This window comes from Anolis carolinensis, chromosome 2 (assembly GCF_035594765.1).
Source record: "Anolis carolinensis isolate JA03-04 chromosome 2, rAnoCar3.1.pri, whole genome shotgun sequence".
Lineage (NCBI taxonomy): Eukaryota > Metazoa > Chordata > Lepidosauria > Squamata > Dactyloidae > Anolis > Anolis carolinensis.
This window is the reverse complement of record NC_085842.1, coordinates 27,678,755-27,690,816: the sequence shown is the minus strand read 5'-3', so window position 1 is coordinate 27,690,816 and position 12,062 is coordinate 27,678,755. Positions and strand designations below refer to the sequence as shown.

Below are 12,062 nucleotides of genomic sequence, written 5' to 3'. Positions count from 1 at the left end.
AATAGTGGCCCATTAATAGCTGAAGGATTTGTAAGTCCCATAGCTCTGCTCTAGGTAAGTAAGGTAAAGTCTAGTTGTGTCTGACTCTGGGAGTTGGTGCTCCTCTCAATTTCTAAGCCGAAGAGACGGCATTGTCCATAGGCACCTCCCAGGTTATGTGGCTGGCATGACTGCATGGAGCACTGTTACCTTCTCACCGGAGTGGTACCTATTGATCTACTCACATTTGCAGTTTTTGAACTGCTAGGTTTGCAGAAGCTGGGGCTAACAGTGGGAGCTCACTCTGCTCCCCGGATTTGAACTGCCGACCTTTCGGTCAGCGGTTTAACCCGCTGCGTCACGGGGGCTCTAGGTAGAAAATAGTAAACTAATTCTACCTTTGCATTTACTGTTAGTAATGTTAAATGCACTGAAGTATCATCATCATAGGCAATCACTTGTGGCCAAGTATGATTGTCTTCCAGAGGTAGAGTCTTGGCAGTGGGTCCGTAAGTGACCGTGGAGACCTATTCTGGATACACATGGTCTTTTACAAGAGGACATAGATTTTCAGATGAAATAATAAACTTGGGAACAAACAAACAGAAACTTAAGAGAGGACGCAATAGTCATGTTTAAATATTTGAATGGATATGATATTGAGGAGAGAGCAAGGTTGTTTCTTCTTCCAGAGACTATAACATGGAGTCATGGATTCTGTCTAAAGGAAGAGAAATTCCACTTAAAGATTAGAAAAAAACATCCTGACTGTAAAATATATGCCTTGTAGTGAGAAGAAGTCTTCTTCCCTGGTGTTTTTTAAACAGAGACAACATGGCCATCTATTGGGAGTGTTTTGATTCTGTTTTGATTGTGTATTCCTGCAGGAAGTCAGATTGGTCAGTCCTTGTGGTCTCTTCCAATGCCTTGATTCTATAGTTACAAATATATTATTTCAGGGCACAGTATTGAGAGAAATCAATACTCTTATTCTAAAGGCATGGGGCGGGCTACCACAGTGGTTAAACTGCCAACCATAGAAGATCCTGCCAACTAGAAGGTTAGCAGTTCAAACCTGGGTTTGGGTGAGCTCCCGCCGTCAAGCCTAGCTTCTGCTCACCTAGAAGTTCGAAAACAACAGTGTAAGTAGATAAATAGGTCCCGCTTTGGCGGTGAGGTAAAAAGCACCCTGAAAAACATGCTGTCAAAAATCCAACTAGGTACAGCGTCCATGGATGACAGGCTCCTTGGCATGGGAAAATGTAACAACAGTCAAGCATAGCTGGATATTGGAGATGAAAAGAGGGAAGCCTTGCCTCTGTTTATGTACTGTCTGTCTTTGTCAATTGTATAACGGCATTGAATTTTTGTCATATATATACCTGTGAACTGCTCTGAGTCCTCTTGGGAAATATAAATAAAATATATTATTTTATTATTACATTTAGAGATGTTCTCGCATATTCTTGTTACTCTCCACCTGCAGGTACAAATCCTCGTTTCCCCAGTCTGCGAAATCGCTTCCACAGAGACTTCCTGTGGACCATCACAGTCCCTCTGTCACAGCATGCATTGGACAGTTGTCTTGCGGGTCAAGGATGAAGCTGGCATTCGCTCAGTGCGATCGGAAGGAGGTGCTGTTGTGCCTCACCAAGCAGATGGCTCAGCGGAGTTGATCACTTACACCTCAGACTGCTGCTCACAGGAAGCCAAGCTCCTGGTTACCAACCTGCTTGGGGAGAAGTATCAGTGCCAAGTGGCAGCTCCACCTTCTGCTCTCCCTGGCAAAGCAGCGCCCAAGTCTCCCGAAATTGTGGTAAAGGCAGGGCTAGCTCCACCTCCTCCTAAAGCCTTGTTGTGGTGGACATTGCTGACAGTCTTTTTGGCAATTGAATGTCTAGGACTGTAAGCCTTTAGGATAACATCTATCAAATGACAACGAGAAGAGCTCTACAGGTGGAGGACACTCTCTGCTAGGAGATCCTTGGTCATTGAAATCGCTGAAGGATGCCAAGTAGAAGGGCACACTCATGGCTTGCTTAGATGTATTGATCTGAGATCCACAGCTGGTCAATGTGCAGGATGCTAGGGTTCCTCCCATCCTCATATCTGATCAAAGCTCTCTTACATCCAGTCTTGACCAGGCACCTCTGCTCATGTTCATATGAGTTTGTAAAGCTGTCTTCTGTTGAAGCAGAAGATTTGACTTGCTAGATTAGTATTGTTGATTCATCAGACTTCTGAATCTGCTGTCCTTTAGAAACAGATTGCTTGAAGTCTTTAAGCTGGAGGTGGCAGGATTGAAGCTGGATTCCTGCATGGAAGACATGTGCACTATCACAGAGGTATGGCTGTTCTCAAGAGAGAGCACAATCGAGGCCAGCGTGGCGCCTGAAGCCACAGCCTTGCTGCTACGAATTCTGTGCTCTGAATGGCTTTGTTAGCCTTGGGGATACGACTATGTTGCCAACCACATCTTCTGCAACTACTCTGTATCTGTGCTTGTACCTTTCCAAAACGGCCTTCTGCTCCATTGATCTTTGCACCCTAACATGTCTGCTCCTGTTCTGCTCCTGCATATCTTTGCATATGCATTGCTTTTTGACCTTGCCACCTGAAGTTCATTTCCATTCCTGCCATAAGCATACTGGTAATCGTATTGTTTGCCAAAGTGCCAAAGGGCAGAGGATTAATATGCAGGGTGAATGAAGTGAACTTAATTGCACTTCTGCTTAATGAGCAACAGCACAGAATGCAGCCTGCACACATTTTATTTTCAAAGAAGAAAGAGTCTCTTTTTAATAGGAAAGATGGCTATTCAGAGGGAGCCCTGGATTATCTCTGAAGGCCACTGGGCTTTAGTGTTTTCTGTTGCTACACGGACCCCTTTATAGGTAAAAACATTATATGTGGTGTATCCACATTACACAATGACAGCAGTTTGATACCAATTCAATTGCTATGGTTCCAGCCTATGGTATCCTAGGATTAGTAGCTTCTTGGGGTAATTAGAATTACCTGTCAGAGTCCTAATAGTGGAATGGTTCCTTAGAAAGATCCCTCACCAAACTACAAATCCTAGGATTCCTTAGAACAGTGGTTCTCAACCTCTGGGTCCCCGGGTGTTTTGGCTTTCAACTCCCAGAAATCCTATCAACTGGTAAATTAGCTGGGATTTCTGGGAGTTGTAGGACGAAATGCCTGCAGACCCACAGGTTGAGAACCACTGCCTTAGAATGTCCATGGTAAGTGGTATCAAAGTGCTGTGATTCTGCAGTGTGAACCAAGAGACCTCAAAACCACTAAAGTTTTTGTTCCAAACTCTCACTCTTCACAGAAGGCCATTTCCCCATGTAACTGTTTCTTCCTTTTCTTCCAGTTCTGAGCCATCTTACAATCCCTATTGAGTCCAACCTATAGCCATTCTTATGAATGTCCTTTGAAAAAAGAAAGAATTGTACAGGTCAATATATTTACACTATGTTCGGAGGAAACTCTTATCAAGAGAGAAAGTTGTGCTTCTCAATTACCTGCTTGAAATTCAGTCTCGGTCTCAACATGCCTAAACATCCATCCCTGTGTTTTTATGACTGCAAATGTCTCAGCCTTAACAACATCTACAAAATACAATAACTTTCCCATCAATGCCTATTCCTATGGGGACCATTTAGAGTTCTACTGAAGAAGAACTGGGGTGTAGTGGTATTAAATACCATTGGGCTAATTGTCTGTGACATAGTTAGGATTTTGTAATTCGTGTTACAAAGGCTGCAGTTTTTTTAAAACATATTTCAAGTCTTGGTGAATAACATCAACATGTTTTCTCTTGGCTGATGATATTTTGCACACTTTTCTCCAGATGGATACTGCTGTTTCCTGAAAATACCTGTTTAAATTTATAGGTGTTTGCTCAATCAGGAATGGACTCATGGGGAGAAAAGTCCTTCCTCTTTCTCAAAGATTTCTCTTGGCTTCCCTATCTCATACAGCTTCTCCCTTTCTCTCCACAACCTGTTTTGATTCACCTTGAAATTTCTTCTTCTAACACCAATGTTTGGTGTGGATTGTAGGAGGAATGTTTTTGATCTGTTTTGCTCTGTTTTGTAGTAAAAATGTTGTTGGAGGAATCTTCTGCCCCATCATTGGGAGCAAGGAATTAGTGATGTATATAAGGAATTATCTGTGCGTTTACTACTAAAAAGGCCCCAGCTTTGGTTAAGCCCACTACTTAATATCTTCCCATTAGAATTAGCCATTTCATAGCCATGCTACACATGAAAAATGAATGCCATGGTGATGAAATTCGTTTTGCTTCCTCTCATAGTTATATTTTTAAAAACTTAACTTTTTTCAGCCCCATTATGAAGATAGGCAAGCTCTTCATAAACAACTTGAAGTGAAATTCTCCTTCATCTGCACTAGCCAAACTCAATGACACAATTATTTTCGTCATGGAGAGGGTGTTGTTCTATGTTCCGGCCATGTAGTTGTTAAAGATGAGGGACCTATCAGGAGAAAAGACTGGTGCCAACCTTAATTCAACAACCTATATAAGGTAAAGGTAAAGGTTTCCCCTGACGTTAAGTCCAGTCATGTCTGACTCTGCGGGTTGGTGCTCAACTCCATTTCTAAGCTGAAGAGTGGGCGTTGTCCGTAGACACCTCCAAGGTCATGTGGCATGACTGCATGGAGCGCCGTTACCTTCCCGCCGGAGTGGTACCTATTGATCTACTCACATTTGCATGTTTTCGAACTGCTAGGTTGGCAGGAGCTGGGGCTAACAGCGGGTGCTCATTCCGCTCCCGGGATTTGAACCTAGGACCTTTTGGTCCGCAAGTTCAGCAGCTCAGTGCTTTAACACACTTCGCCACCAACAACCTATATATAGGGATTCAAACTCAGGCTATTAAGAGGTAAACATCCAAAGTCTTGGTCCAGAATGAATGGATTGGTCAATGTCACTGTTGCATAAATGATTTTTTTTTTAAAAAAAGTGACTTACTTCTGTTGCATGCAGAATTTGCCAAATTTGGTAAATTCTCGCCAAAATGAAGTAATTACCCCCCACCTTCATTTCTGCAAATTGTGATTAGATTTCATGTTGTATCTTTATTATAGCGACCACAAGTTCCTGGTCTGTGTGTCTTACACAATTTGGTTTGCACCAAGTGTTTGAGCATCCAGACAACCCTCGCAATTAGTGGAAAACGACTCATGCTTATGGTTAATTCAATCAGGGAAATAGATTTTGAAAGGCAGAGTGTTGACTTCTTCCTTCCTTTGGGTTCCCACAAAATTATTTCAAATACCCTCTCCCCAATAACAACTGGAAGTGCTATTAGTTGATTAGATGATGTTAGGAAGAGCAAAGTTCACACAGCAACTCCTTCACATTTGCTTTGAAGTAAAAGTGGAAGATATTAGGATGTCTATTCATGAACCCCCATACCCCATTACTGGAGACTTATTTGTGGATCCCATGCCCCAGTGTTGGAGTCCTATTCATAGGTCTCATGACCCAACGTTGGAAATATATTTTTGGTCCTACGTCTCTATGCTGGAGTCCTATCCATAGGACTCATATCCCAATTTTGGAGACCCATTCATGGATCCCAAGTCCCAGTGTTGGACACCTATTCATAGATCCCCTTGTTCCATTCAGTTTGGCCTTAAGCTGGGTGCCTTCTCTTCCCTAGAATCCCCTTTAGCTAAATTGGAATCTGTATATTTTGACTACTAATCTAGATGCCTCTATTTTGATGCAAACTATTTTTTTATTTTTAGATGTTTCATTTTTTGCCCTATGAGATTGACCAAATTTCTGTTTATATGGATATATGATGTATCGATGTCTGATGGATAAAGATGCCTTTTCATTTTTTTAGTGTGTTGTCAATAAATTCAACTGAAATCCAGTGCAGAATGTCTGATCTCCTTGTCATTAACTCCATCACCTGTGAATCATGATGTTGGGTATACTGCGTATGGGACTTTCTGCCACCTTTCTCTCCATTTAGGGAGGAGAAAACTTTGGGAACCTGGTTAATCTGTTAAAAAATCTAGCACATTCAGATACAATTGCTCTTTAATCACACAATGGTTTCAGTCCTTTTCTATATAATAACATCAATAAATACAAAATTGTGATAATAAATACAAAATTATTAAAGAGGAGAGTTAGAGGAGATGGGCACAACTGAAGCAAGGAACATAGTAAAGCTAACTTTATGGCTGTTTGACACATAGTTATGTGTCATATCCTTGGTGCCAGCAGGGGGAGCTAGAGGCTTATGAACCAGTGTTGAATAAGTGAGGTGGAAGCCAGTGTTTTGGGATTTGGGATCAATAAATCAAGGCCATGGTCTCCTCTTATGAGACCCTACCAAATGTTCTAACAAGGCAATGCAATGTAGCAGTACTTCTCAAACCTGGTCCTCCAGATGTTTTGGACTACAACTCCAGATTTCCTGATTATTAGCTAAACTTCGGAGTAGGGATGTCCTGGAGGGTCTAAGTTTGGAAACCATTGCAAGACAAAATTAAAATGGGGTGGAAAAGTGTAAATGTCCTAAGTAAGTGTGCATATACATTTAGGTGATGTGTTCCATAGGGGCACAGGGATTGAAAGATGCCCTGCAATCTCATATCTCATAAGGCCATGCTAATGAAGCATAGTGACACAGTATGTATGAAAGCGATCTAGGAGTCCATAAGCTAGACACGAGTCAGCAGGGTGATACAGCAGCTAGAAAAGCCAATGCAATTCTCTGAAAACACTCTGAGGATGGGAATTCCAGACATGAAACAATCAGGGCCAGCTAACACCATCCAACAAAGGATTCCCCCATGTAGGAATCAACCAGGCCTTGAAGCTGCAAGGCTTTTCAATGCTAATTAAGGTGATTAATTGCAGCATTCACACGTGCCTCCAACAGACAAGAGTTCTTTCTCCTACCCTGGACCTTTCATAGATAGATAAACCCCACTTGCCTAGTTTCCAACAACCTCTGAGGATGCATGCCATAGATGTGGGTGAAACATCAGGATGCTTCTAGAACATGGACATACAGCCTGGAAAACTCACAGCAACCCAGTTCTAGACTGCATCAATAGGAGCATAGTGTCTAGAAGAGGGAAGTAAAGTACCACGCTGTTATATTTTGGCCATATGTCACATGGAGTAATATTGTGTCCAGTTCTGGGCTCTACAATTCAAGAAGGATATTGACAAGCTGGAAGGTGTCCAGAGGAGAAATGAAATGGTAAAAAGTCTCAAAGCCAAACCCTATGAGGAGCAGCATAGAGAACTGAGTATGTTTTGCCTGAAGAAGAGGAGGTTAAGAGGGGGATGATAGCCATACTTAAATATTTGAAGGAATGTCATATTGAAGATATTTTCTCCTTATGTTGAAGCAATGGATTTAAACATCAGGGAAAGAGATTCCAATGAAACATTAGGAACAACCTTTTGACAGGTAGAGCTGTTTGGCAGCAGAATAGGCAGCTGTCTGGGAGTGTGGTGGTCTCCTTTTCTGGAAGTCATTTGTTGGGTGTGTTCATAGAATCAGAGTTGGAAGAAACCTCGTGGGCCATCCAGTCCAACCCCCTGCCAAGAAGCAGGAAAATCGCATTCAAAGCACCCCCGACAGATGGCCATCCAGCCTCTGTTTCAAAGCCTCCACAGAAAGAGCCTCCACCACACTCCGAGGCTGAACAGCTCTCACAGTTAGGAAGTTCTTCCTAATGTTCAGGTGGAATCTCCTTTCCTGTAGTTCCTGAGTTAGGATTCTGCATTTTTGTATGGCAGGATTGGAATAGATGGTCCTTGGAGTCTCATCCACTTCTATGATTTTATGAAGCAACTGGCTCAGACAGCAGATATCTAAGGGGCACCATGGGCCAGCTATTCCTCTAGATCCCAACTACCATCATTTTGAAGATAGTGCTATGCAAGCCACACCTCTGCCTTCCATCCTATAAACCAGGCATGGGCAAACCTTGGCCCTCCAGGTGTATTGGACTTCAACTCCCACAATTCCTAACAGCCGGTAGGCTGTTAGGAATTGTGGGAGTTGAAGTCCAAAACACCTGGAGGGCCAAAGTTTGCCCATGTCTGCTCTAAACTAATCTCTTTGCCCAGGTTCTGTGAATGAAGCAGAAGTAAACACTGCCTTGTTCCTTGCCTCAGACATGCAAATATCATGAATGTCCCTGATCATATAGGGAGCCAACCATTTTTGTCTTAGCCAGTTTTCTAACATGCTTACTAATCATCTTAGCTGGAGCTCTCAAAGTACTACTTTGAGTGGTAACAGACTTCAGGTTTTGGTCTTCAAATTGCAGCCACAAATGCAAGGAGTCGCGCTGTTCCATTTTCTCATTGTCATGGTTATTGCTTTTTCATTGACTGGGGATCCTCAAAAATAATACAACAGGAACGGCCTGATTAATACGGAAGCCATCACTTCAAAGAGAAGATCAAAGAGAGGACAAAGCAGCAGGATGGCATCAAATCAAATTAGAAGAGGCAGAACGCTGTCAGGGTTCATGGGTGTGCATGCAACATTAATCTAATGAGTCTTTGGAATGGACATAATGTCCTAGATACTTTTTTCTCCAAAAAATGGGGAAAGCAGAGCTTCCATAAGTAACTGAGCATGACAACAAAGTTTCAAATTTTTGCTCCGTGAGTTATGTTTTCCTGAGTAAGAGAACAATTACCTCACTTAATTTGAGCCGTGGTGGTTCAATGGGTTAAGCCCTTGTGCTGGCTGGACTGCTGACCTGAAGGTTGGGTTGCTCACCTGAAGGTTGCCGTTTCGAATCCACAAGATGAGGTGAGCTTCCACCTGTAAGCTCTACCTTGCGGGGACATGAGAGAAGCCTCTGCGCACGATGGTAACACATCCAGGTGTCCCCTGGGCGACGTCTCTGTAGACGGCCAGTTCTCTCACACCAGAAGCAACTTGCAGGCATCACCTGGGCAACGTCTCTGTAGACAGCCAATTCTCTCACACCAGAAGAGACTTGCAGTATGTTCTCAAGTCACTTCTGACACGATAAAAAACCCTACCTCACTGACTTGATGTGCAGAAGAAGTAGTGACATGATTTTCAGATATGAAGTAACACTAAAGGAATAGTGGTTTGAGGTTTGGGCTAGGACTCTAGAAGACAAGGTTTGAATCCCTGCTTGGCCATGGAAACTCCTTCAGTGGCCTTGGGTAAGTCATACACTCTCAGCCCCAGAGGAAGGCAAAGGCAAGCCTCCACTGAACAAATCTTGTCGAAGAAACCTTGTTATAGGTTCACCTTTGAGTTGCCATAAGTCAGAAATTATCTGAAGACACACTGCAACAAAAGCTAAACAACATTTTTAGGTAAGGTCACACACTGTAGCAGCCTAGAAGAGAATTCCCATACCTAAGGCTTGAAATAAGGTCGGTGGGGTTGGTGTTGATGTGAAAACAGAAAATGATATACCAGGACATATAGAACACAATACACAAGGGAAGGTGAATATACAGTCCACTCTCCACATTCACTAGGATTGGGGCACAGGACCTCCACAGATGTGAAAAACTAAATTTAAAAAATACTTTTTTGTAACTTCAAAGAATGCCTCTATAAAAACTGCCATGTTCTCCAGCACAACTTTATGGCTATTTTCTGTCAGAAGCCGATCAGAGAATTGCACTGGAAGATCTAGAGCAGTGGTTTTCAACCTGGGGGTCGGGACGCCTGGGGAGGTCTCGAGGGGGTGTCAGAGGGATCACCAAAGACCATCAGAAAACACATATTTCTGATGGTCTTAATTTGGTCCAGATCCATCATTATTTAAGTCCACAGTGCTCTCTGGATGAAGGTGAACTACAACTCCAAAACTCAAGGTCAATGCCCAAGAAACCATTCCAGTATTTTCTGTTGGTCATGGGAGTGCTGTGTGCCAAATTTGGTTCAATTCCATCATTGGTGGAGTTCAGAATGCTCTTTGACTGTAGGTGGACTATAAATCCCAGCAACTACAACTCCCAAATGACAAAATCAATCCATCCCCAAGCCCACCAGTATTCAAATTTGGTGTACCGGGTATTTGTGCGAAATTTGATCCAGTGAATGAATATACATCCTGGATATCAGATATTTACATTACGGTTCATAACAGTAGCAAAATTACAGTTACGAAGGAGCAATGAAAATAATTTTATGGTTGGGGGTCACCACAACATGATCAACTGTATTAAGGAGTCGCAGCCTTAGGAAGGTTGAGAACCACTGCTCTAGAGTTTTCTAGAGATCTGTTCCCACTAAGAAACTCCATGTCTCCACGTGTGATCAATTTCTGGAAAAAGTCACATTGGGGGATCTTGAGTTTCCTAGAGAGAACACTTTAATCAAATCTGGAAATAATCACATCTGTAAAAGTGAAACCCACTAATGTGGAGAGCTGATAGTATTTGAAGATGTCACAAGGGGGAAATCGTGGAATCCTGCATCACGCCTTGTTACAGAATGAGAAATCATCCATTTTAGCTCAGCAACCCAAATTAAAAAGGAAAAAACCTGAAGACTTGCATCTGAAGTAAAAACATATTGGTCCATGTTGAGGAAGTCAGGAAACAATACCATTCCCACCCTCCGTTGTTCCAAAGTAGTATGGCTTTCTTTTGCCAACCAGATCTTTTCCATCTGCTCATTTCCATGCCTTGCAATGGTCCTTTGTTCCCAGGTTTCCACACTAGCCATGACCACCATCTCCAAAGATCTCCCAGGCTGAATTTGCAACTATGCAAACACAGTGGGTAGAGACACATATTAAGTCTACATTCACGCTTTCTTAACAGGTGATGTATTCAGTTTCACTGAAGAACTGGGTTACTGCATAGAGGAGCAATTGCCACTAGAGGCAAATGCAGTGACATTTTCCAATTTTCCAAGCCAGAAAGTTTCCCCCCCAAAAATGTGTCCTTTGCCTTGGGCTCTGAGAAGGAGGTGATGTCACAGGCAATGCGGATACAAAAGAAGGTGATTTCACCCTGTTCACAGTCTACGATCAGTGACCCATGGGTCAGATAAAGGTGGACTCCTTATGGCTTGGTAGTCGGTAGCCCCGGCTCTCCTTCAGTTGCTTGTAAAGGGCTGCTTTCTCTTGCTCCAGCTGGGCAATGCGGTCGCTTTTCTCAGAGACTTCCTGTTTATCAAGCAGACATCAGGAATTAGTACAAAATCATTATTATTCTCTTATCATCCCTCATCTTGTGGAGGACAACTTCTTGGGCTGAGAGCAAAGTAGGTGCTGAATCATTTACTGTACATGAAGTGTGTACTGGGCTGTACACTGAGTACAGCTTTAGTGATGTTAAGTATTCCACTAAGGTGGAATCCCACAAACACATAGCCTTACTTATACATAAGGAGAGCAAATCTTGCTGACAACCTAGGGAGCATCTATACTGTAGAACAGGCATGGGCAAACTTCGACCCTTCGGCTGTTAGGAATTATGGGAGTTGAAGTCCAAAACACTTGGAGGGCCGAAGTTTGCCCATGCCTGCTATAGAATGACTCCTGTTTGACACAACTTTAACTGCCAGGGCTCAATGCAATAACATCCTGGGAGTTGTAGCTTCACAAGGTATTTTGTTTTTCTTCCAAAGAGTGCCTCACCAAACTACAAATCCCAGGATTCCATAGCTTTGAGCCATGGCAATTAAAGTTGTATCAAACTGTATTCATTGTATTTTAATTAATGTTTTTAATACTTCTATAAGTTTAATATCGTTTTAATATTTAATTTTTGTGTGATTGTAATTGCATTTCCTTTTGAGTGCCAGCTGGGAGAAAAAATTGGGTAAAATAAATATAATAATAATAATAATAATAATAATAATAATAATAATAATAATAATAATAATCTGTCAACTGCAAAAGGCCACCCTACTGGGATCTGCACGCATCATCCGAAAATACATCACACAGTCCTAGACACTTGGGAAGTGTTCGACTTGTGATTTTGTGATAGGAAATCCAGCATGTCTATCTTGTTTGCTGTGTCATACAATATAATAATAATATTGCACAGTCCT

At 42.3% G+C, this 12,062-nt stretch overlaps 2 protein-coding genes across 4 annotated transcripts in view; one reads left to right on the top strand and one right to left on the bottom strand.

Annotated features, from left to right (window-relative positions):
- vwa7 (von Willebrand factor A domain containing 7) overlaps positions 1 to 5,894 on the top strand; it is a 56,528-nt gene extending 50,634 nt beyond the window's left edge. For all 3 annotated transcript variants that reach the window (XM_008121548.3, XM_062969519.1, XM_062969520.1), the window contains exon 17: positions 1,466 to 5,894. In XM_008121548.3, coding sequence (XP_008119755.2) covers positions 1,466 to 1,888 — 423 coding nt within the window. In that variant the 3' untranslated portion in view covers positions 1,889 to 5,894. The remainder of the gene's footprint in view (positions 1 to 1,465) is intronic.
- Positions 5,895 to 6,046: 152 nt separating this feature from the next.
- sapcd1 (suppressor APC domain containing 1) overlaps positions 6,047 to 12,062 on the bottom strand; it is a 50,003-nt gene continuing 43,987 nt past the window's right edge. The window contains exon 6 of the mRNA XM_008121551.3: positions 6,047 to 11,169. Within this exon, the coding sequence (XP_008119758.2) occupies positions 11,047 to 11,169 (123 nt within the window). The 3' untranslated portion in view covers positions 6,047 to 11,046. The remainder of the gene's footprint in view (positions 11,170 to 12,062) is intronic.